This window comes from Echeneis naucrates, chromosome 22, assembly GCF_900963305.1.
Source record: "Echeneis naucrates chromosome 22, fEcheNa1.1, whole genome shotgun sequence".
NCBI classification, from domain to species: domain Eukaryota; kingdom Metazoa; phylum Chordata; class Actinopteri; order Carangiformes; family Echeneidae; genus Echeneis; species Echeneis naucrates.
In genome coordinates this window covers 15,529,899-15,555,746 of record NC_042532.1, presented here as the reverse complement: position 1 = coordinate 15,555,746, position 25,848 = coordinate 15,529,899, and the positions used below count along the sequence as shown (strand labels likewise).

The following is a 25,848-nucleotide window of genomic DNA, read 5'->3' as shown; positions in this document are numbered from 1 at the left end:
TCTGATGCACAGAGCAGCTTTGGGAGGAGCGAGGATTCTTACACAACAAGCTGCCGAGCCAAGGAGGAAGAGGGCGAGCTTTGGTGAAGGAGCAGTGGCGGCGTTTGCAGATGGGTAGATCTGTGAATGTAATGTACTTGGAGGGGGCGGAGGGGGAAAAAAGAAAAAAGGAAGGGATCTGTTGGGGTGTCTGCTTGTGTCTGTGAGTGTGGTTGTGTGTTGGCATGGTATGCTGTGTAATGCATGTGGAATTGAGCGCACACTCCCAAAGAGGTGTGCAATTGTGCAATGGGGAGGAGATGTGCGTCGAACGCAAGCCCTCACACCAGGTTGTATTCCTTAAGATTGAGCTGTAGGATGGTGTCTTTGACAGCTGCAAACACAAAGCGGATGTTCTCAGTGTCTGTGGCACAAGTGAAGTGAGAGTAGATGATCTTGTCGCTGTCTGGGTTTAAATCCACAAACATCTTGAGGATGAATTCCCGCGCTGCCTGTGCATCTCTCTGGGGACCTGGGAACATGTAAACAAGTGAAATTAAAAACACACTGTTCTCTCAGTGTCCATATCAGCCCACAACTAGACCTCATAATTTAAATTATGGCAGATAGGGTCAAACGCAATACAAAAAGAATCGTATTTTATTAACTGGGACACAGATTATGTGAAGACAATTGACTACTAGAATGCACTGAGAAGCATAGCAGCTCAACACACACACACACGAACTTTTAAAGAATACCTTTAGGACTGAATGAGTCTCAAGATGCTATCTTTAGCTTTGAGTAATTAAATTTTATTTTAAATGAAAAGCGAAGATGAATAAGTCATTATTAGAAGTAATAGCTCATAGAGTTTTGGAGATTGCATGCCATATCTGGGTTTTGAATAAAAAAATAAAAAAACCTACAAGCGAAAAATCCTGTGGTTGGTCTGCTTTGTTAAACTGCATTGAATTCAAAATTGTGTGAAACAAGCATAGAACATAGCTCAGTTTGTTTGAGCATAGGCGTGAATACAGCCTTAATACCACAAAGTCACTGAGAAAATACAAATGAATAGGATACACAGCCAACAGGCCACAACTATGCTCTGTGGGACTCTGTCACAGTGAGAGAGATCAGGATGTGACACAATTCGGCACGCAACACAACGTATTGATGAGCTCACCATCAAACTCAGGGAAATAGTCCACCAAGTGTGAGTAGGCGATCTTCTCCTCTAGCAGATCCTTCTTGTTGAGGAAGAGGATGACGGAGGAGTTTTGAAACCACGGGTAGGTAATGATAGTCCTGAATAGGGCTTTACTTTCCTCCATTCGGTTCTAGTGTAGAAGAAAAGTGTGAGAAAACACAAGTCCTTTGGCAGAGTGTGATATTTTTAAACCAACATTCAAGTGTTGTAAATATTGTATGACAAACAAAACACAATCCTGGTCCACCCACCTCGTTGTCTGACTCCACCAGGACCTGGTCGTACTCACTGAGCGCCACAAGAAACATAATGGAAGTGACATTCTCAAAGCAGTGAATCCACTTCCTCCTCTCTGACCTCTGACCCCCTACATCCACCATCCTGATGGTAAGATGAAGGTGAAAAGGAGGATAGAAAATGAGTAACAAGACAAAAAAAAAAAATTCCATTGTATAAATCCTGGTGCTGTAGTGAAGTCATTTAACCAAAGATTGGAGACCAAAATGAGTTTGTAAACTTGCTTTAAAGGACAGCTCTTTGTTGTTCGCGCCAAGGGTTTGAATCCATCAAGACAGATTTCATGACCGCAACAAATCCTCTGTGTTCTCTGACGTTTAGTTTCAGGTCCAGCAGCCCTAAAGATATTTTCTGGTGTATGTCTTCCTTAAACATTTTCAGCACATGACCCGAATAAAAAAAATATAGTCTTTCATCCTGGGACGCATGGAAGCATATTTTTATTAATGTGTAAGGAGGCATCAAAAGTAGGCCTTGGATTTATTTTAGGCTCTGGCCATTTGTTCATAAGGAAAAAAGACCATATTATAGTTCTATTAAATTCATTTTCAATTAACAGTCAACTGAACACTTGATGGATTCAAAACCTTAAGAAGATGATTAACCTAAGTCACTTATTGAAAATGTGTACCGTTATCTCTATTTGGCAAAATAAATATACACAGATAAAAGAACCCATGAACATAAACTGAATATGATTTTCTCTTTTATTGTGAGCGAGTCATGCAAGCCACCACAAAGACAAAAGCTTCCCAATTAAGACAGATTAAAAATCAGGAAAACCACCCAATTTAGTAAATCTGATCAGTCCATTGAGGGTCAATTAAATATTTGTGGGCAGAGAAAAAGCAACACAAAAATCCAATGTAAATAAATATAAATTTGATTTTTACAAACCTAAAATTAATCTATGTGCAAGGTTTAACTTTCTTTTGTGGAAAGATAAAAACTGCAAAAGCTTGGATTTCTTACTAGAAATGTTAAACTGAGTGGTTTTCATCTGGTACTACAGGAATTCAACATCAAATCTTTTGCTAGATCAATGTATGATACAGTGAAAGCTTTTCTCACCCGTGTGTGTGTTTGTGTCTGTGTGACAAAGCATCACACAGAAACAATTGCAGCTTTGAAATGCATTTTGAAAAGAAATGGAGGGAGGGAAATAAAAAGATGGACAAAGACAAGAAAAAGAGCAATACAGGTCTAAAGAAGAGAGGACGGACTTGGGATAGGAGGCAGATTTGAAACGTTGTTGAAAGATACAGGGGGCACTTCTGATGGTGGGATTCTTGTCACTGCAGACGAACACCTCCTACATTATCTAATGATAAGCTATAAACTGAAGAGGTATGACATTTATAATCCTTGTCAGATATACTAACAACTAACTAAGCAAAGGTTGTCATGAAAGGTGTGACATTTTCATGCAGGATCCAGCATTCAGGCTCAGTGAAGCCATTCATGAACATCAAGCCTGACTGATGAGATGTGTGAAACCTCAGAAGGTTTCTATTCTCCTGAGCTTGTCCTTGACAAGGTCAAACTTCACTCAGTGGGGAGTTTAGGGCCCCAGTTTTATTACACCTTCATCAACTGATTCTGCTAAATCTTCCATGTCAAGAACCTTTCCCAGTTAAATCTCTTTTATAAATGGCTCTGGGGCTATGCAATGCCTCAGTCTATATTTCTGTCTACCTCTAGAAGTGCAGGTCCAAGCAGATCCAGACAAAGATCAATGTGGTGTCTGAAAGAGCTGACCGATTCACAACACAAGGGTGCCCCCTGGTGGTGGCCCAGTCCACTTCCGTCCACAGAGACCTGGGGCCAATATAGGCCCTGCAGGACCTGCTGCCCAAAATAACATTCCTCCACCGCAGAGAGGACGACCTCGTTTCTTCTGCCAGCCGGAGAGGGAAGGAGGAGAGGAGGAGGAAAGGGGAGGTGACCCATTTACAGAGGCCGGGCACCAGAATGTAGGACTTTGTGTTCATTAGGGGGTTGTGTTATGTGTGGTATGATTGCTGTTGATGGCAAGAGGTAAAAAGATAGTGATGGTCTTTGGGGATACTATAAAACACTAATGACTTAATATTTGTGATTGGAGACTTAAGTAGGAATTAGAAAGAGGCACTCATGTCAGAGTCTTGAATCAAAAGCAACAGGTTACAAGATCTTTCCAAAATTGAGGAGGACAAACAGCATGGTTGAATTGGGGCTTTGGACAAAAACACACTGAATGATGCATGAGTTAATGATGTCACGACAACACGTAGGGACTCAGCGAAAAGTGGCATCTTTCTACCTGAAAATGATGCTTTGCAAGTCGAAGGGGTACTCTATGATTCCTGTGGTGGGGATGCGCACCCTGAGCACATCCTGCTGAGTGGGAAGATAGTTGGCATCTGAAATACGATCCAGATCGGACAGATAACTACAGGCAGGCCGGTGGAGAAAAAGAGAGATATAAAAAAAAAGAAAGAAAGAAAAAAAAAAAAAAAAGACAGGGAAACAGTTATATAAAGCGTTACAGGCAATTACTGCAACTCCATGTCATTCCAGGAAGTGTGGATCAGTCCTGTTGGAGGAGCTTCACAGAAAATGCCACTTCTCAGAAACAAAAAGGGTGTTTGTTAGTGTCACTGCTCCACCAACACTCTATCCATAAACCAGCATCAGACCTTTGAGATTGGCTGTTAACTTGCATTCATAACTTTTGAGTTTTCTGCACTCTTTTTTTCCACGTCAACAATTATTGTGGTGAGTGAGGTCAAGTAGTTTGTGGATATCGTTGCTGATGGTGTGAGGTGACATCAGTGACAGTAGAAGCAGTGAATTCAGCAGCAGAAAGAGCAGCACCTGGACTTAGATAAAGAAGGTTTGGACAAGTGTGACATCAAAGACGGCAGGAAACATACCCCTTTCATTTTCCAAAGGCCTTTAAAATTGCAAATATGCTAGATTTGATTTGTATAAATAGTCTTAGAGAATTTATAACAACTTCCTGGAGAGTTTTTGCCATTGCTGTCTAATCCTTCTTCATCTGGCATTAGGTGGCTGCTCCCCACACGCTACAGTGCAGCATGTCTGGCCTTAGTTTTTATCCAGGGGTCAGAACCTCAGTACAACACTGGACACAAACCATTGGTCTAATCAGGTTAACCAACCTGGCCCTCAGGCTCATTTGACATAAACAGAATTATTTTAATTATCCTCTGAAGAGCAACTCTGTCTTTTTACCAGCAATATTTTAACTCTGGTCTAATTGAAATGACAGGTTACAAAGAATCTTGAAATGTTTCCCCTTTTCTGGCCCAGTTATTAAATTGAGTAAAATTAATAAGAACTAACCCCTTCTGAACTAATGTGCTAATATCCTGGCAGTCATCAGTGGTTTGTGTCCTCTAACTATAGTGATGCTGCAGTCCTGGTGCCTTGAGGGTACCTGAAGATGACGTTCTCCAGGTCAAATGGGTACTCTATTATACCCGTGGTGGGAACACGGACCCTCAGCACATCCTGCTGGGTGGGAACATATCCCTCCGCAGTCACACGGTCTATATCACTAAGGTAACTGGAGATATACATAAACAGCGTAGATGACACTAAAATAAAATACATATTCAACCATATTCTCCTCTTTCCCACATTCAACAACATGCAGGACATACACACAGCTTATTCATTTACTGTCACAAAGCAAACATGCCTCCAGACTTGAAGCAATGGTTAACTGTAGTACAGAAATCCCACAAGCAGGGGGCACTAAGGAGTGACCGAGGCACCTTTGGACATTGAGCATCCTGTCACATATCATTTCAATGTAATTGAAGAAAAAACACAACCACAGAGCTGGATGCTCACATATTTGGTTGCAAATGAGAAATATGAAACACAGTGGGAATACACTGTGCTCTTGTTTAAATCTTTGGTTTGTTGGCTGTCGTTCTCATTAATAACACAGGTAGCTTAAAGTGGAGACCTGATGAAATCATTGCTTTTGTTTTTTTTTTTTTTTTTTAATGATGTGTGAAGTATTGAGATGAGGAGCCAATGTACTTTGTGCTTCCCAATTACTGCTCATAGATGGTGGCATGTAATTTATACATGTGTGAGAAGCTTTGGCTTCAAAGTCACTGTTTTGCGTTCTCTTATTTCAGTGAGGCACTACGAACTCTCGGTCAGGCCACACAGAACCCCAATAACACATCTGCTGCTATCGTATTATCATGCATTCATCATTCCTTGTAAATAAACAACCATGTTGGAAAAGAACTAGAAAATTAAAAGCCAAATAGTGGCTTTGAAAAATTCTTTCATGAGGTTGTTAAATTGTGTAAATAAGCAGGTGGATTTTGAAACCTGTCAATCAGTACTGTGTGGAGAAAGGGCTAATGTGGGGATCTGCCCAGCGTAGGTTACACAGCCCACAGGGTAAACAGATCATATATGCACAACCTACCAGACGGACATCAAAACACACCTTGATTACTCTTAGAACAGTAAAATCTGAGGGTCAGTTCCCCAAAAATCACACAAAATGTTTTTTCAGCATAGTCTGGTTAGTATCTAGCTGTGGAGAGAATTTCACTGACTGATCATTAAAAAATGCTTCTGAAGAGCAATAGATACATTTTATCAGCTACAGAAATATTGTGAAGATATTTTTGGGATTTTGGTGAAGTGGCCCTTTAAACTCAGTCTGCATGGAAACAAACTCACTGCTGTTGGTGCACAAACAGCATTTTGATCCCACACAGATATATGCACATTTACTTTATGGCTTCTTTATGACTACTCAGGTGTAAGGTTTAGGATAGAAGGCTTGGGTTTTTTTCAATAAGGTTTTAATTCCCCATTAAAATCTCTGGCATCAAATTCTACAAAAGCCAGTATGCTTAATGATGGATACAATAGTTTGGGAATTTTCTTTTGTGCATAAATAATTCAATTAGAAAAACTAATAAAATTGTATCACTTCCCAAACCATTACAGGCGCTCACTCAAAACTGAATAAGCACACTTTCAGATTGTGTCACATACATTCACACAAAAATCCCTTTGAAATCCTAGACAGACATCATGGCAGCTGTCTACACAGAGACAAACCTTTACACAAAGAGTGACGGACAGACAAACTTACTATTTAGTTGAGTCGGACAGCTGGTACTCTCTGCGGCGGTCGTACGCCTCCTGGATCCCGGGATCAGCCCACAGGCTTTTGATAGCTGCAATGTAGGGATGGTCGAACCCATTGATCTTCTCAATGTCCACCTCCTTCACAAGCATGGCATTAGACTGGGAAGATACAAACAAGAAGGTGCGATAGAAGCATAAAAAGATAAACAGAAAAAGAGAAGCAAAATGAAACCAGGTCTATTGAGGTGTTAAGTTACACATTTCCTAAATATGTCCAGTTGAACATATTTATCATATCTTTGGATAAGTTTCTATTTTTTCTTGAGACATGTTGGTTGATCCTAACACCCACTTATTTTATTCATCCCAAAGATAATTTTCATGTGAAAAACAAACCCTAAATCAGTTTTTGCGCACGCGCAAATTTTAGATCTGTCGGTCTCTTTGTCTGAACGGTGAAAATAATATGAGGTTGTGAACTAACACAAGAGACATTTTGTGATATATATAAATGCCAGATGATTATTGTTAAGGATTTCTTAAAATGGTCTTAGACAGAAAAGATCCACAATCACTAATTAATAAATAAATGAGCAAAGGTCATATATTAAGTTAAATAATGTCCAACAAACATACCATGAGAAACCCAGTCACCTTCACAGTTAATCTATAGGGGCATCTACTCCCTCATTACCCAAGGTTATTAATAGAACTTAATAGATGTGTGCAACACACACACACTTTACTTTTCTAAACTCCAGAGTGCAATAAAGACAATTCATTTGATTTGACATTTGATTGAAAGAGTTTAAATCAAATTGTCTTCATAGCAGTTCCAAAAATATCACTGTGCCTATATGGGGGCCAGTGTGCTTATTTTATGTTTAGTTTTAACAACTGCTGCTTTCACCAAACTGTTTATATGCTTTTACTAAGGAGGAGCGCTTTTTTAAGGGTAACACAGCGCTGAAACTACCTACACTGCCACCTGCACAAACTATCTCCACGGCTTCAGCTGAAGATGGCTTTCAACCTGACAGCTGAGAAAGATAAACTAAATATATGTGATTACATTTATCCCAAAAATAAAGATATTTCAGTTAATAGTTGTAAATTATTTTGACATTAGAAATTACATTTTCTACCAAAATATTTGCGTCACCAAATTATGCGTAGCTGTGGTAGCACATAGTAGCAAATTATAATTATGTTGTTGTAATGTGCCAACAAAGTCATTAAATCGTTATAAAGTCTTTAAAAATGTTCATTTTCAGTCATTCAAATATACTGAAGGCATGCCTATGTACAAACTGTCAAACAATTTGGTTTGGATGCATCTGATCACCCGTAGTTTTCACAAAATCCAGCAAAATGACAAAGACACAAAAATTCAGTATTCACGTTTAAAATTATCTAAAGGGACCGTGGAAATGAAGGTGGTACGTGGTTGCAGCTGTTATTTCTACGGGACAGTCCTTACCCGATTCTGTTCAAATTTGTAGGGGATCTTGAGGGTCTCAGTGGCACGGATCATGGCCTGCATGGAGGTGAAGACATTTTGGTAAACAAGCCTGATGAAGCCTCTCTTATCTTCATCCGAGTATCCAGCTCCATGGATAATCCTCATCTGCTTGATAAAGGTGCTTTTTCCGCTTTCTCCCGTACCTGAAGAGGACAGACATCGTGTAGTTAGACACAAAGTGCGGTGTGAACAAAGTGGACCAGCTTTGCAAAGCCACGTGAGGTCTACTTTGTCAGCCCACCCAGAATACCCAAAGAAAACAAGAAAGAACAGACTACAAGAAAGTGAGATAATTAACTCTCTGCTTCATAGAATGAGGTTTCGCAAAAGGCTAGAAGGAATAAAGGCATTTTTCATAAACTCACAGTCACAAGTCTAGTGCCACTGGCCTCCAATTACTGAGCTAGATAGCTCATTAAGAAATCAGGCTCCTCATTTGTGCCAAGGCAACTTGAGCCAATTCTGTGACCTAAGACAGATGCCCCATAAGAGGCAAAAATGGCCAAAATCTTTGATGCCAGAGAACACAATACAGTCTGTTTTTGTATCTGATTTTCAATGAGTATTAATTAAATTCTGGTTATCAATAAGCCAGGAAAATCAGCAGAACCTGGAACAAATGGAGTGCACATAATGATGTAACGCAATTAATGAGATGCCCATTTAAGTCAGTTTCACACATTATGAAATCCCTCTTCTGGGATTCCAAGTTGATTAACTAAACTGGTTATGACTGGTAATATGTCAAAGCTCCTTTGTGCAGCATCAGGATGTTATCAAACTATTTGGAAAGTGAACAGATTGAAAGTTCTTCCAGGAAGAAGAGGAAAGACGACGAGTTAATTTAATGACGATGATTAAAACAACTTGCCCTATTTTTTTTCCTTGCATTTAACAGAGTCTGCCAAAAGGTGACAACAAAGGTCATTGTCAAAAGGCTGCATTCCTGCAGTGATTCTCGAGCTAGCCTCCTCTGCCCCCCTGAGTCCACATCTCAATTTAAGATCATTGCAAAGTGGTTTCTGGGTTTACAAAAATAGCACATGTGCATGAGAATGAAATGGATTATAATTTGTCTTACAACAATTTATATTCATGCAATAAATAAATAAAAACGTACAATACGTGCTTTCCATGAAACACTAATTTTAAGCTTTTGACGATCTACAGTGATTTCCAATTAACCCCCCACTTTCTGAGGGGGTTCATTGGGCCTATCCCATATTTCACACTACTCCTCTATGTTTCGCATGCCCAGAAATGCCACCCTCGGGCCATCCAAAAATAAAATAATAAAAGAGGAAAAAGACAGAAGCAGGCTAATAGCATCGCAGTGCTAAGTGAAATCAGAAAGGATCCTTAACATCTATAATATTTGGCAAACTGAAAGGGAAAGATGAGGAGGGGAAAAAGAGGGAGAGAAAAAAAAAAAAAAAAAAAAAAAACCCATAACAAAAAAAAAAAAAAAAAAAAAAAAAAAAAACAACACACACACACACATCTCACCACCACCTACATTCAAGGTTTTTGAAGAGCAGCCATATTTCCGTTACCATGGCAACCACATCCTCTGTCTCCCTCTCTTTTTCATTCCTGTGTTGTTTTTCCGCCTTTTTTTTTTTTTTTTGAAACCCCTCTCACCCATCCCTCGCCTCTCCTCTCTTTCGAAGCAGACAGTAAATATAACCGTGAGCCCCTCAGGCTGATCTGTGCTCTTCATCTTTTGGTGCACCACAGAGAAGAAGGGACTCAACCTCACCAGGACTCAGATGAGGGGGTCTGAGGTCAGTAGCAAGGGCTCCCAAGGAGTGTTATAACAGTTGGCAGAGATAGCCACTGCTCCAATGATGTGAAGAAGAAATATATAAATCCATGAAATTAAATTCACCAAGTTCAACACCAAGGGGACTCTCCTTCCATTGGAAGAAATTTTGGAAAAACAGGGACTATTAAGTCATCTTCCATCATGTGTCCTTGCTCAATCATGCATTGAAGTAAACACTGCAAATTGGTGCCTACAAGTTAGTCAGCCTGATAATAAAAACTGATTATCCAACCAACAAAAGGAGTAAAGTATCAGGGGTGTGCTTTTGTTTTGGGCTGTGGTGGTAGTGTCCTGGTAGTGACTGCAGAAAGCTTCAGAAAAGGAGAGAGAGGATCACTCTCCGGCTTAATGTCTGATTTATTTCTCGTGACCCCATCACAAGATCTCCCTTCACTATGTTCTCTTAACTGTCGTGTCCCTCTTTTACCAGACAACACACTGCGGGCCTCTGTCTTCCCTTTTTCCTCCCCAGATTGTACCAGCACCAGCCACAACCATGTCCTCACCAACTCTCCCCCACAAATACGCTACACGCTTCCCCCCCTCCTCCTCCTGTCAAAACCCCTCCTCACTTCCCTTAGGCTAGAAATATGCCTCTCCATTCTAATCCCTCTCCGTCAAGAATTTTGGATATTCATAACTAGAATCCATCCATTCTTTTTTGGTAACGACCTAGAAAAAGGAGGTCACCTTTTAATAGCTCACACACTACTTGGGTTTAATAACGCTTTCTGTTCTAGGTACAGATGACGAGTGTGAGAGAGAAAAAGAAAGAGAGCCGAGATTATGCCCCAATGCAACAGTGCAAGGTACACTACACCACCCACACACCAACACTGGTCTTTTATGGAGCTGATGTATTTCTTGGAACAGAGCTATGTCTCAATCAAGGGTAACCCAAAGACAATGAACATAACATTAAGACTTGCTCTCAACATCCAAACTATGAAAAACAATCTGTAAATAGCAACAGCTATCTGTCGTGCAAAGACACCGAACACTTCACCTGTATGCTCTGTTTGCCAGGCTAGCTTTCATAAGCCTTTACATAACACGACTGATGTCAGCTTGTGACACAACGCCTGATGGACTTGACGCACCGCTGTCTTAGTGCGGCAGTTTTTGTTTAGCCCAGGTTGCCTCACCCGTGACTTTATCTGGCCATGCCGGCCTGTGTGTGTGTGCGCATGCTTGCAAGGCCTACTTTGTTTACACAGTCTGCTGATATCCTATAATTCTTCCGCCATGCTTCATATGCTGGCATGGTCAACTACTGAGGGCCACACGCGCAAGCAGGGTCAGTGGCTGTTAAACACTGCTTCCCCCTGCAATGGCCGTGACTGCTCTCGATGAACACTAGAAGGGGATTATCAACACTGTGGTAAACCTGCATGCAAATACTCAAGAAAATATGATGGTCCATTGGTTTCAATAGCGTGGTCTTATCTTGGTTTTATGAATTGTCCTTTCAGGCAGGGCAATCAATCTCAGCACTGAGTGTAAAACATGTGCACGTACACAGCGGAAGTGAACTTCAACATTGGTGTTGGTAAATGTATCAGGCAGTCACGAGGGCAACAGAAATGAAGCATGGGTTGGGTCTCAATCTTTCAATAACCTCATCTTGGAAACTGGCCTCATTCAAACGTACAAAGGAAGGGGATTGAGCCCAGGCAGCCTGGAGCTATACGACACACACACCAGCTGCCTAACCAACTGTGGACACACTCAGATCCTGTGGTCAACCTCAAGGCATGAATGTTACCTCCATGGTGATGTCCCATTTCTTCCCTTTTGCCCCACTATGACCCAGGCCGTGCAGACAGTCCTGGAGTCCAGAAAGCACACACACCAGCATGAAAGCAAAACTACCAGCTCAACTCTCAGTTCCACTGCAGCTTTACAGCATGTGTTCCTTAGCATCAGGATTTGTTGCTTTGTGCAGATGTCTCTGCATCTGCCAAGTGTTCCATGCACGTGGGCGCCAGAGCTGTAAATTGAACATACATGCTATAGCATGCACTGCACATAATGCACACCACTCACATGTTCATTTGACCAATTTAGGACAGCTTCGTCTGTTCACCAGTGAGTATGCGCTGAGTGTTGTTCTGCTCGAGTGGGTGTGGGTGAGTGAAAAAATAAAAAAATAAACTAAATAATCAAATACTGGCTTTGCAAAAGATTTGAAGCGAGCACCAGTATTTTAGTCTGCAAACCACACACTGTCCTCAGCTGCTTCTCACTGAAAGCAGCCAAATCCTACATGTTGACATTATTTCTTAAGCCACAGCACCTATTTTGGGATCTCATAACAAAGATTCTATGAGATACCATCATTCTGTGTCTGCACATGGGAAGAAAACACCATTAGTGCATCACGTTTTAAATGACGACCCCATAAAAACATTAGGCTTTCATACTAGAATTCACAATCACATTGACCCATCCTGCAGAAACCTAACCATGTTACCCTCATTTCAAATCCAATGTGATAATCGGGAAGTGAAGCAACAGCAAGTGAAACAGCACATCCAGAGAGAAGTGTGGGCTTTACTGTACACAGCAGCTGGTGGGAGTAAACAGGAATGAACATGCCACCCTGTCGGCAGAGGGGGCCGAGGAAACTGGCAGCGAACAGAAAAGCAGGCTATATGCCTGTCCTGTCTGGGGACCAGGGGTGGCAGCAGTATGTGGGACAGTCACAATCTAGCCTCATTCACTGCCATACCTCCAAAGACCCATCCATGACCCCATTTGAGAGTGTGTGTGTGAGTGCTAGGTCACCTGTGCACTAGTGAGCAATTGTGTAAATTGTTCATATTGTCATACTGTCTTATTGCTTATATTGTCTCTCCCTATGACTTTGGAGGCACAGGGAGAGACAATGTGTGCAAGGCCATCTGCGGCAGGGTGACAACTTTCCCAAGCATTTAATGCAAAATAAGCAGAGATGGTGATGGAGGAGACACTGTTGACGGAGACACTGGCTATGTTGTGTAATGGAGAACCTGCACTGGGTGTTATCAGAATTATACTTCTACAAGTCAACCTTATAAATAATCCTGTCCAACTCAGGTAAGTGTGCTTAGTGGAAAAAAAGAGAAGACAACCACTTGCAATAAAGCCCTAATGTATGATCACACAAACACTTCAATTTACCCTGAACAAACATTTCCAAAAACACTGTACTGCTGCACAAAGCAGCTAAAGCTTTTCCAAGGCCTCACACACACACACACACACACAGAATAAACTTTGTGTCTTTTTTAAAGACAACAGAACACTAGATTTTTTTTGTTCATCTGAGCTCATATAAAGACTATATTTGGGGGACCTCGTGTTCTAGAGTTTAAGGTGTTAATCATGAGCCAATCCAGGCTGACTGCCTCAGTTACCTTATATTTTTGTCATTTTGATAAACGTTCATAAACCCCAAATATATAAAACATGACTGGCCTCTTCTCCACCAGAGGAAAGTTCAGGGTTATATAAGTGAGGAGGGGGGGGAATCATATAAGCCAGTGTGCTGTTATCAGGTCCAAATATTGCAAAAACTCATTGAAATTTCTATGGAAAAAAAAAATCCACAGGAGAATTTCAGTAATAACTGACCATTCACATAGCCCAACATTCACTGGCATTTAAAAAAAACAACAAAAACCTAAGAATTCAGACAGATACACACAGACACACCAACTGAAGACGAGAGCTAGAATATCTATTGCCATATATGATCAAAATAAGACAGCTTGGCAAGAGCAGGAAGGTCAGCAATAAACATCTGAGCCTAACCCGGGAGCCTCTTCTTGGTTCAATCAGACTATTCTTCTGAATGATGTCTTAACCTGGAAACAGACAGGACGTTCTTCTGAGATGGGGAGGATCAACAAGAACAAGTCAATCAATGAGGATTTGGCATAAGACTGTACATTAAACCCACGCCTGGGATGGTGTGCAATCAGGCAGCCAGCTCTTACCCCAGTCAAATCATTGTGCTTGATGACCAAAAATGCGTTGCTGACGTTATTCTGATCACCGCACAGTCTATTACTCAGATATTATGCTAAAACCTACATTTTTACAAGACAAAAAACGCCAATTGGTACAGCCATTGGAGCTTGAATTGGGAGTATACAGTTTACCTCGGTCAGCACTTTGAGAAACCCTTAAGTGTTTGCTCCTCCATCTCAGTTTACCGACCAGTCACTCACTCCAGTGGTTCATTTACCCTAGGCAGCAAGGGCCACAGCTCCTGGCCCACTGTGTTTTGACCAAGTAGAGGCAAACCACTGGTCTGTGGAGCAGGAAGCTGCTGGTATGGCCTGATATGGCCCTCAGTGACAGGCAGCCAGACTGTGGCCACTGCTACAACCCTGGCAGAGCTGTTATTTTCTGATCAAGTGGCTAAGCTTAAAGTTGAAATGGCTATTGCCTACAAATCTAGCCTGAGCACTCACCCTCTCTGGTTTCTTAGTCTGAAAACTTCATCCCTGTGTCTGGCATAGCTACACAACAATGCACGCTGACCATATAGTTAACTCTGCCAGGAAGCGAGCGGGACAGAGTGGGAGGTCAGACCTAAACGAGTGAGAGAAAGACTGCTGTTAGTAAACTACAAACAGAAATGGTAAGAGTACATCAACTAACTGCTGAAAATATATGTCATTCTATTTGTGACTATTTTGATAGTCAGTAAATTAATTTCATTATTAAATAATTGTGGCTTTGTCCAAGCCGCAAAATAGGGTGTTAAATTATAAAGTGATTATGAAGTGAATGTGCTGATTTCCTTGCATTTTCATTCTGGCCCACTGCACAGACATCATTGTTTTAAGACGTCACCTTGGGCTTTAGAAAAGTGTAAAATTTTATTTGAATGTCTTTTCATAAATCCCCAAAATAATTAATTTAAAATGTTAGAAAGAACTTAAGAATAGTTTCAATTTTTCAACAAGAAGTTCCATCTACCATACTTAAATGATTCAATAATAAATCCAGACATAAAGCAACCAATGTGAGGTGGATTTTGATATCTTGAGAATAAATGGCTTGATCACATGCCTTTACACTAAAACATTTCTGTACGAAAGCAACAGCAGTCTGCAGTGACACATTATGTTCGACTAAAAATGTGAATACTGGGCCAGAAGGAACTATTGGCTGCACTGCTGCAAGCCCAGCTCATATGTACAACCTATCTTCTGCACATGCACTGAACTGAACTGCAAGGTTTCTAATGACAGAACAACTCCCACAGTATTCTCCTGAGCAGGCTAAATGGACAGCACTCATTATGCATCATAGTGTCATTTTCTCTCGTATAAAACATTTGATGGAAAATGGAGGGGAAATGTTCAGAAGCAGCAATAGTCTTCATCCTCCAGTGAGGAGAGGCAGGCAGCTCACTGAGGGCTGGAGGCCAAAGAATAATGTCAGGGGATAATAGGAGTCAGTGACAACTCAAAGTATGAGCAGCGGATGTGTTTAACCAAGCCTATTAAGACCTGGACTAATCCTGCCTTACACGTCCTTATCCAGGCGTCTACTGACAGCCTTAACTCACACAAGATGGGCCACTTACAGCATGACTGATTGCAGTTCTTTTTTTCATACAGCCATTCAAACTGACATCCTGATTAGTCTTTTTTAGTGTCTGCTAACAGAATCAGGGATGCATTGTACTAGTAGAATGAGCACATTTGACGCAAAAGCTACAGCGACACTGTCAATGGCAGTGCCCAGATCCTGAATTCACTTAAAAAAAAATTTTATAAAATAAATAAATAAATAAAAATCACTTCATTTGTCATTGGACAAGAGATATATGATCGCAGCACACAAGCAAACCATTTCAAAACAGCAGCACAAAATATAAACACCCTTTCCACCTGTTCACCTTGGCCACCAGGTAGAATGGAGGGCAACTGCGATTAAAATGTATGCCACAGATTAGAATATGTCCTATCGGCGGTATGACTCTAGTGTGGCCTACTTCTCCAAGAGGTATTCAGCAGGGAAATGAAGGGAGACACATGTCAAATAACCAGGGCTGCTTTTGATGGGCGAGAAATGAGAGCAAACGTTTTGAAACCAAGGATGCAACCTAGATAATTTTAATTGTCCTAAAAATGGACACCTGCTTTTCTTTCTTTTTTTTTTTTTTGGTTCTTTCAAAGAGCTTTCACGCTTGAAATCTGTTGTTTCAAGTGCCTGACGGGTCACATCATGCACATTCTGGCGAAGATAAGCCCGTTACACTGTGCATGCACTGAACACACTTTCCTGAGGGCAATCTGGGTAAATTTTGTGTTAAAGTGCACCATATTGTTCCTCTGTGTGTCCACAGAACTATGAATCAATGCAGCATAGAGCAACTTATTCAACAGCAGCTCCCACCTGCCCACACACCAGCTATAAAAATAGCTAACCTACTCAGCTAGACTCCTGGATGAGGGGGCAATTCCCTCCGTACCTTTGTCCACTGGAAAGGGTAGATTTGAGATACTGGGCTGCATGCTAATAAAGAGTTATTGATAAATGAATGAATGAGCAAGCAAGCTCTAGCTGAGGCGCCTCAGTTCGTACAAATGTTATGCAACCTTGTGTGCAACAGTGTAAAGCAACACAAAGCCACTTCTATTATCAAGTGACCATCTTCACCCCTCGACCACCAGCAGCTTACAAAACACAGCAGTTCAGTGGAGAAGCTGGCCAACTGATTAGCTCCAGGGCTAGTCAATAATGCCAAAGTGGCCCTCTGACTAGCATGTGGTAGCATGTAAACGGTGACATCTTAGTAACTTGGACGGCTAATGAGCTGTTATCTGCACACCAGTGTGACACAGCCGCACAGACAGCGTCGGTGGCTGCCTTGTCCATGCAAATGTGCCAAACCGGACAAGCCAGCTAACCCAATTTTAAACCCCAACAAGCTACACGCATTTCGGAAATCATGCCATAATGTTACACACACACACACACACACACTGAATTCAGGCTCCCAGCTAGCAACCTTAACTAGCAGCATACTTGCTAGCTTTGCCAAGAAGGCCCAAGGAGGTTAGTTTTGCACACAACGACACAACACAGCGCATTGAAAGCTTTACGCCAGAGAAACCAGCACGGCTCGTACCGAGAAGGAGTAATTTCAGCTCTCTCCTGGAGTCTCGCTTGTCTCGGCGGAGTTGTTTGTCAATTTCTGCATTGATTCGTTTCGACTCCTTCGCCTCTTCGCTCAGGCAGCAAGCCATCATGGACTCCAGAGTCATCCCCTCTGGTTTTGGCAGCCCGGTTTTAGACGGGACCCGACAAACACTTGCCCACCGTTTTCGGCTTCTCCCCCCGAGTCCCCGGTCCTCGCTTCGATCTCAGGGCGAGGAGGAGGCGGTCTGTCGGGGCTGGACGGACGGATGGATGGATGGATGGACTGGACTTGGAGGAGGAGGAGGTGGTGGTGGAGGTGGAGGGGAGGAGGGGGGAGACTAAGGCTAGGGGCCTCGCTGTCAAGTTGTCCCCCCAGCCGAGAACAACGGCGGCTTCACCCGGCTGTTCTCAGAAAATCACGGGAGTGTTCAGGCAGGGGAGGGGAGACAGGAGACGGTGGGGGCCGGCCCCGAGATGCTCAGCCTTCACAAAACTAGTGTCTGCTTTAATTTTTATTTTATTATTTTTATTATTATTATTATTATTATTTTAATACAAATCTAAATCTCGGATTAGCCACTTAGCGCCTTGTTTATAATCAACCGATTTGATCTCTTCGTCTGTCACTCCGGTCCAAGTCTGCCCTCCCAATCCAGCAAAAGAGCTTCAAAACTGCAGTGTTGCGACATCCAAAGCCGTGAACAGTTGATATCTGTGCAGTCTCCTCGATGTTAGCAGGCTAATTTATGCTAAAAAGAGAAAAAAAAAAAAAGAGGAAAACGGCAGTCCTTGCTATGAAGCTAACATTAGCGATAATCGTGTTTGCACTATCCACGTCGTTCTCCGGTAACTACATCAGCTAACGTTAGCTTAAAAGAAAAGAAAAAAAAAACACGTAACGGCTGCTGCAGCTAAGCTAAGCCCGGCTGGCTCGCATCAACGACGGCTGGAGTTGTGTCGACCGGCGGTGACCGGAGCGGCAGGCTGGTTGAAGGAATTTGTCCGCCTAGCTAGCGATAGATAGCAGGACAGCAGCCCGTCGCATCCAGGCTCATTTTGAGAGTGAGACATCGGGCTACGACCACAAAGAGCGGCGGGTGGGTGGGTGGGTGAATGGGGGGAGGAGGAGGAGGCGGAGGAGGGCGAAGGTAAAGTGCGTGTCGAGCCGGTGTCTTTTTTTTTTTTTTTCCCCCTCAAGAAGTGTAATTCGCTGCAAACAGCTGGCTTTTGGATAACTCAAGGTGGGTGCACATGCATGCACGCACACACACACACACACCCAAGGGAGGAGGAGGAGGAGGAGGAGGAGACACTGGGGTGTTGAGTGACAGATGGAGGATTGCAGGAAACAGGTTGGTGACACACCAACTGAATGGACGAGGCGGGTCCTCAGGGTGGGATCTGATCGTGGGCGCTCCGATCAGCCAGTTCGGTGGATCGGATGCAAATGCGCTTATGTATGAACCGGAGAAAACCGTATCTGTATCACTGACATCAGATGTGTGATCGCATCGTAATGGCGACAGACCGGTTGAATTGGTCTGAGCATTATGTGTGTATATAATGGATTTTTAGATTTTTAACATTTGCATGTATCACTTCTTTTATTTATTCGTTCATTCATATTCTACTGCTCATCTGTTTCCGGGTCACGGGGGCTGCTGGAGCCAATCCCAGCTAAGGGCGGGGTACACCCTGGACAGGTCACCAGTCCGTCAGAGAAAAGACAGACCAACAACCACACACTCACACTCAGACCTAACAATTTAGAGTCATTGACCTAAATGTGATGTCTTTGGAGGAAACCCACGCCATCACGGGGAGAACATGCAAACTCCGCACAGAAAGGCCCCAGGCCCTGGAACCGAACCTGCAACCTTGTTGTGGGAAAACAGTGCTCACCACAATTCCCATGTCGTATTTATATATATCTATTTTGTTGGAAAGATGGAGACTATCAAAACAAGACATATCTGCAAGAATTGATCAATAACCTGCAGTGAAATGCAAGAGGCGCCAGACGAGAGGAATCATTAGAGAGGTTTTCTGTGAAAGCAGTGACATCTTGTGGTCTTAGAATAAAGTTGCATGAGCCATCTGTTGAAGAGGTTCATTCAGCAAGTTCATAAAGCAAGTGAGTATGTTTGACTTTGAGGAATATCTGCGGCATCATAGTCAAGATGTGCCACCTCAGCCTATCTTTCTTAAATTTTTTCAGTTTGCTAAAAAATTTAAATGATGCACAACATAAAATTGTGTCATGATAAGTAAAACAAGTTAGATCCTAAGGTAGAATTAAAAACACAATGGAGAAGGTAAGAAAATGTGACTGTTCCAAGATCATTACTGGTCATCATATATAACATGTAACACTGGCACTCCTGACTATAGAGTCTGAATGATGATTTTTTTTTTCATGGATGAATTGTGATTTTAAGGTACTACATGGGCTTTTTTTCTTTGCTTCGTAAGATTGGAGTGATTTCAATTCTGTGTTTGGAGATGGGTTAGGGTTATCATACCCTTTGTTCATCTTATATCAACTATTGATGCTGTTGAAAGAAGTCACAGAAGAGCTGCCGGACCGTCTCAGCTTGACTCTGGTCCATACTAGCAGAGAGGAGCTGCTTGTGGCTGGGTTGAGGGCTTTCTGCCTTGACCACCTCCACCTGCCACTCTTCCTTAAAAGCGTCATCACGGGACTCGCACATGTTGTGCAGAATACAGCAAGCCAGGATCATGGTGGGTACCACGTCTAATCCACAGTCATTCCTCTTGCTCAGGCACTGCCAGCGTGCCCTCAGCCTCAGCAACGCCTCCTCCGACACACGCAGTGCTCTGGTTAGTCGCTGGTTGAAGAGGCGCTGTGGCTCTGTCAGCACCGTGTGACTTCCCCGCTTGCCCTTTTCTTCAGGGTAAGCCCTCATAAGCCAGTTCTGGAGGGGGTAGCATGTCTCCCCCAAAAGCACATACCTGGATATAACAGATAGTTTTAAGTTTTATTTATGTTGCTATTTTAAAAAAAAACCTGAGAAAACCTGGTTTTTGCATTTTCATTTTTAAATTTAGCCAATATGTATTGCCCCCCTACATTGTTCCCCATCCTCACCCTTTGAATCCTTTTAAAATCACTTGCGTCCTTTTGGTTGATTTTGCTTGATGTAGATTCACCTCAGTCAGACTTAAACCTTTGGAGTGGAACTGCCGCAAGATTTACTTAATGTCCACCTGATTGTTTTTCTCAGACTGTCCCTCAGTAGTGATACATTTTTACAGTATATAACCCTCAATGCCAGACAAGTGACAAAGTTGAAGTGAAACTCTAATAAACAAAGGACAGTAATATATCATGAAATCCTTTTGAAATAGATTTACTTGGTTGTGAATTCACTGATTGATTAAATGATCATAACCTTGGCTTGACTCTAACCTTAATGGTTTTCCCATGAAGACAGGTAGCAGGGCTGGCGACAGTCCACCTTCTGCAGCTGTGGCCCACAGTGATGAGTTCTGTAAGATATCAGCTGGGTCTGTGCCACCTGGGAAACTTGCACATACATCCCAGAATAGACCCTGACCACTGACAGCCACCTGAAGTAGCACAGAGACAGAAAGAGGCTAAATCACAATCTGAGGTAGGACAACTAATGAACGTGTGTTTGTAGCAGGCGTCTCTCAAACCTGGGACAGCACTGACAGCCATCCGGCAGGGTTAGCATAGTCAGACGTGTTGTTTGACGGAGTGATGATGGCTGTGTGGAGTGTTGCGATGGCAGCGACACAGTGAGGGAAGCCCAGGTGGGACAGGAAGACCTGGGCTGAATCCTCCAGCTCCTGCTCACTGGGGGGCCGCAGGTAGACAGAGCTGAGGAGCGCGACGATGGCATGACACATGTCTCGAACACACCTGCACACGGTGGACTTCCCCACACCGAAAAGGGAACTTATGGTGCGGTACTCGATGTTTGATGCCAGACGCCACAGAGCCACAGCTACGCGTTTCTCCACGGGCAGCGCCAGGCGGAAGCTGGTGTCCTGGCGAGCCAGACGGGGCCTCAGTTTGTCACAGAGGTAGAAGAACGTCTCTTGGCTCATACGGAACTTATCCAGCCAATCAGAGGGCTGGAATTCCGTCATCACCACCCGCTCCCACCAATCACTGCTTGGAGTGGTGGTCCACGGACGTGTGCGGATCTGAATGTTGGAGCGGATACTTCCTGCAATCATCATCTGATATGAAAAAGACATTTTCTCTAAATCATTTGAGATATTTTAAAACAATTCCCAATACTTTCTATAAAGGCCATCGTGTTGTTTCTTAGTGAAGTAAAAAGTTTTGTTGGCTTGCTCACTGCTGGAATTATAATTAGCAAGTGATTTATTTTTGTCATACCAGGCTGTACATTAAAAAAATCTACATATTCCCTGGTCTGCTTAGGAAAATCAAAACCCTTTTACCATGTACAATGTAAAGAAATATGTGGCCAAAGTGCACATTTCTTTAAATTCTCATTGTGTGCATTTCAGGTGAAAACGTAAGATCTTTGATTCATTTTCAGCTACAGAATTCTAAACATTCCATTTTACACAATTGAAAATGTCAGATTTGTTTTTTTTGTTTTTTTTTTTTTTTGTCGGCCATACAAAACAAGAAATTTGAAGAGATCACATTTGGAGAGAGTTGTGACAGGCATCCAAAAAATATATATTTATACCGTAACAAATAATAAATTACCAATTCATGAATGTCTCAGCTTTCTAAAAAAAAATGCATTAAAAATTAGAACTACTGAAAATAAGGTTCAAAAAGGTAAAATGGTGTCAGTGGTTTGTGCATGGAGGGGGGGCTGACCATGAGCATCCTCCTCTGTCTCTGGAAGAAGTACTGCCGGTGTGAGATGCGTCTCTGGGCCTCATTGCGCCTCTGGGAGTTTGCGTCGTTTATGTCTCTCCTGCGCTTCAGCAGCATGTAGCTGATGAGCAGCATGAAGGACCGCAGCTGCTCCCCTTCCTCCATCTGCAGACTCCGGCTCGGCAGCACACAGCCTCCTGCTCCGCTCACTTCCTGTTTTCTGTCAGAGCACCACAGAGGTGCTGCCATCTGGTGCCTGATATGTTGTCATAATTTTTCTGTAAAATCTTTGTTTTTAAATAAAACTTGGCAAAATGTTGTAGTGTGATAAAATATAGTACAAGTGAAGGTACAATACCTTCTGTAAAATGTCAGGGAGAAGAAATCTGAAGGGTGGAAAATTTAAATGCGAGTTTAGTAAAAAAAAAAAAAAAAAACTTGAGTAAATATACTTCATTTAATTCTTTCATTTGAATTGACCCCTCATGTGGCTGTTATTTATAGAGGCATGTGTGATCTGAATCAACCGGGGTTGCTCATCTTTGTCTCTCTGGTCGCCAACTATAAATATGTCATTTATGCCTTGTCTTTAATGGCAGACTCCAGACAAAAGCATATAAGTGAATATTAAGGAGCACAACTGTTCCCCTGTGATCCATGGTTTATTCCAACAAATGTTTCCTGCAAGTTATTTCATCAGGATGTCAGTTAAACTCCAGCTTCTATTAGAAAATGCTGGAAATCCTTAAATATATTGCAGCAGCATTACAAACTGCTTCCTCCAAAATGACATGGACCAGTTTAGTCTCAACAAAACAAAAGAAAGGAATTTATAGCAGTGTGGATGTGTTGCTCAGTACAGAGTGGCACTTTCTAGACTAAGCATTTGGTGGTGATGGCTCAACAACTATGGAACATGCCAGGGTAAATACAGATTTCAAGGAATATATTTAATCTATTCAACAAACTCTTCCACACAGTGCATTTACAGCAGACATGAATGAATTGGACAACAGGAATCAATTAATGGAATTAGTTGGTTTGATGTTGCTCAGTGAAGGAGGTATTACCTCTAAGTGCTTTTCTTAATGAGGTGTTACACAGATATAGATTTACCCTTTAGACAGCTGTAGATCTGAGGTTAGAGACGCGGTAATCATTCATGGCACACTGTACATTGTCGTAGATGAATAAATTATGAGAAAACAGAGAAGAAACTAGGACACAACTTTGACTCGAGTGATAAACAGCTCTGCAGCTGCATCCTCAAACTCCTTTGCATCCATGTTTCCGCCAGTACCCCGTAGGTGCGCTCCAGACATAGCCTGAGCTAATTTGCAAGGAGAGAGTTTGGCACTGGCCTCCAGGTAGCATATAGCCTTCACATTGGTTTCCAGAGAGGAATTATTTTTAGTATTAGCATTAACACAGACGTTCGCATCACACCCTTGAGAAGTCTCCAGAGCTTCCTTTAAGGTCTCCAGCACGGCCAGGCACAGCCCCCGCGAGGCAGGCCCTTCGTCTGGGCAGCACACCTCAGCATAAAGCCTCTGTGCCTGCCGGATGTAGTCTGAGAAAACAGCGCACGTGAGCACGCCATGGCGGAAGACATCATAAGGGACGGCCTCGTGGTCTTGGCAATGGAGCCGTCGAAGGAGTGGGGCAGAGGTGGAGGCAGGGACTCCACCTTCACTGCATAGACACTGCAGAGCCTGTGTGTAGAGGCCTCCTCTCACCCCTCCCCCTCCTCCTCCTCCACCTTCTCCCCCTCCTTCTGTGGGGCTGTTGGAACAGGAGCCATCAGGGCCCTCAGGAAGCTCACCTGGACTCCTGTGGGGCCCAGTGAGGTTTAGGAGGTCATAGGCCACTCGGACGTTGTTGCTGAAGGCAGATCTGTGAAATTAGAAAATGAGAAAAAACCATAGGTGTTTACAGTACACAGTATTGTAATACAGTATTTCTTAAAACCTCAGCAAATAAGATATTACTGTCCATGTGGCCAGATATCTGTGGTAGTAACTGAGAAAATACAGACTAATTCATTCTGAATATTTATATAAGAATTTAGAGAACTTATTTGTTGCAAAGGTTGTTGGTTATATAACTATAACTGTATAACCATATTTTACAGATCTGTTATGATCGAGGAGGCCAAATTTAGGAAAAACAGGACTCTGAGAAATCTCCCACCCTGTTGAGTCTTTATCAAACAAATAGCCAGTTAATTTACAAAAGATGCCTTATTATATAATAAAAAAACGACAACTGAGTGCTGCAGTTTATCATTGCAATTATTGACCTTTCTGCATTATACATTATAGTAACTGTGGCGAACACTTACTTTTTGATAAAACCTGTTTATTATCGTTTTCCGGAAGTTTATTGTCACCGTCATCACCATCGATATTAATAAAAACAGTTTTTTTTAAGCATTTATCACATTTGAAAGTGTGCTCTGACTCATCCAGTCACGCAGTTTCGAACACAGACCTCTGGGAGTGGTGCGCCAGCCGCAGGTGCCACAGCGCCCGGTTGAGACGCTGCTGCTCCTGCGCGCCTGCGCTCATCGGGCCGCTGTTGAGCGGCTCCCCGTCGCTGCATCCAGCGGTGCCGGTCTCCGAGACAGAGGCCAGGTTGCAGAAGTGATCGGCCAGGAAACCGATGGGATCGTCGGATCTGGCCTCGACCATCTTCAGGATGGCCCCGCGGAGCAGCTCTCCCACCCCCGCTTGCGACAGAAAGTCCCTGTCGCTGTCCGACTTGGTGGCTTTGCCCTCGGGCATCCCAGGAGGAATTAGCCCGGACCGGCGTTTCTCTTTGTCCGCCATTACTGTTGACGTCCCGTGTCGCAGCAACGGCAGCGGAAGTGACGGAGACAGGTCGGGAAACAGGAAACAGGAAAAAAAAAAAATCATTTAACAAAAAAAAAAAAAAAAAAAATTATTAAAAAAAAAAACTTTTTTGACCGAGTATTGGGACAGACAAAATGTATTAGTTTAAGATAAATATTTTGCAAGAAGACATAAAATTATGAAATAAAAATAATGAGTTTTGTCTGTTTTTTCTATAATGTTGGCTTGTTATCCTGCAATTTTTATCTGATGCTAAATAAAAATGTTGTTTTCTAATCTTAGATATTCAAAAATATGACTTTCTCGTCAGGATTCGATTTTTTGGCCTCTGGTGGGGTCCGGTTTAGATTTTCTTTTCTGGTCCAGTCTCTAGTCCCTGGAGGGACTCCAGGTCTGGTCCAGTCTAGGGCTTGGGGAGGGGGGGTTTCTGATTTTCCTTGCCCAGTTCATCACTCATATGTATTTTTCCTTTACATCCTGAACTGGGAAACAGAAATCATACTAATAATTTATTTTTCGTTAAAAATATGATACATATGATAGATATCTACTTTATTTATCATGAGAGAAATTCACTCACACAACATACAAACAATAAGACATACAGAGACGTGCTGCCTCACCTTCACACTGCAACGTGCTTGACTTCCCAACATGGCAGACACAGCTCATTTTTGTAGAGATTAGATGATGAAAGGTTTACAAACACAAAATAGGCTCAGCAATGGGGAACTATATTGAAATGAATGTTGATACTTGTGGCACATGAGATATTGTGCTACAACAGCCGGTTAACATCCAAACAGCTCCACCTAAGGAAATTTCATATTTCCAATACCACAGCATTCATGCTGCAGGTCAACTCGGAGGAGAAAAAAAAAGGTTTGGCATATTGTCAGTTTTTTTAATGTATATATTTTTTTTTAACTCATTGCCATGCTTTTAAATGATGTCACATACTCGATTTTGTTACCATAGTTTTGACCCATTCACACACAAAGTATGGAACTTGACATCTGAGAAGAG

The 25,848-nt window shown here is 42.4% G+C and overlaps 2 protein-coding genes across 3 annotated transcripts; both read right to left on the bottom strand.

Annotated features, from left to right (window-relative positions):
• Window positions 1-320: 320 nt before the first annotated feature.
• On the bottom strand, window positions 321-17,243 carry LOC115036408 (guanine nucleotide-binding protein subunit alpha-11-like). 2 transcript variants are annotated; one of them, XM_029494600.1, is made up of 7 exons: window positions 17,108-17,243; window positions 8,106-8,290; window positions 6,630-6,784; window positions 4,932-5,060; window positions 1,444-1,573; window positions 1,169-1,322; window positions 321-511 (listed from the first exon to the last, which is right to left on the bottom strand). In XM_029494600.1, exons 1-7 carry the CDS (start codon window positions 17,241-17,243, stop codon window positions 321-323), a joined length of 1,080 nt encoding a protein of 359 aa, XP_029350460.1. The 2 variants fall into 2 exon arrangements, with proteins under 2 accessions (XP_029350460.1, XP_029350459.1); XM_029494599.1 differs by lacking the exon at window positions 4,932-5,060 and adding an exon at window positions 3,792-3,920.
• Window positions 17,244-22,625: 5,382 nt separating this feature from the next.
• On the bottom strand, window positions 22,626-24,798 carry tpgs1 (tubulin polyglutamylase complex subunit 1). Its single transcript, XM_029494612.1, has 2 exons — window positions 24,461-24,798; window positions 22,626-23,863 (listed from the first exon to the last, which is right to left on the bottom strand). Exons 1-2 carry the CDS (start codon window positions 24,796-24,798, stop codon window positions 23,188-23,190), a joined length of 1,014 nt encoding a protein of 337 aa, XP_029350472.1. The 3' UTR covers window positions 22,626-23,187.
• Between the last annotated feature and the right edge of the window lie 1,050 nt (window positions 24,799-25,848).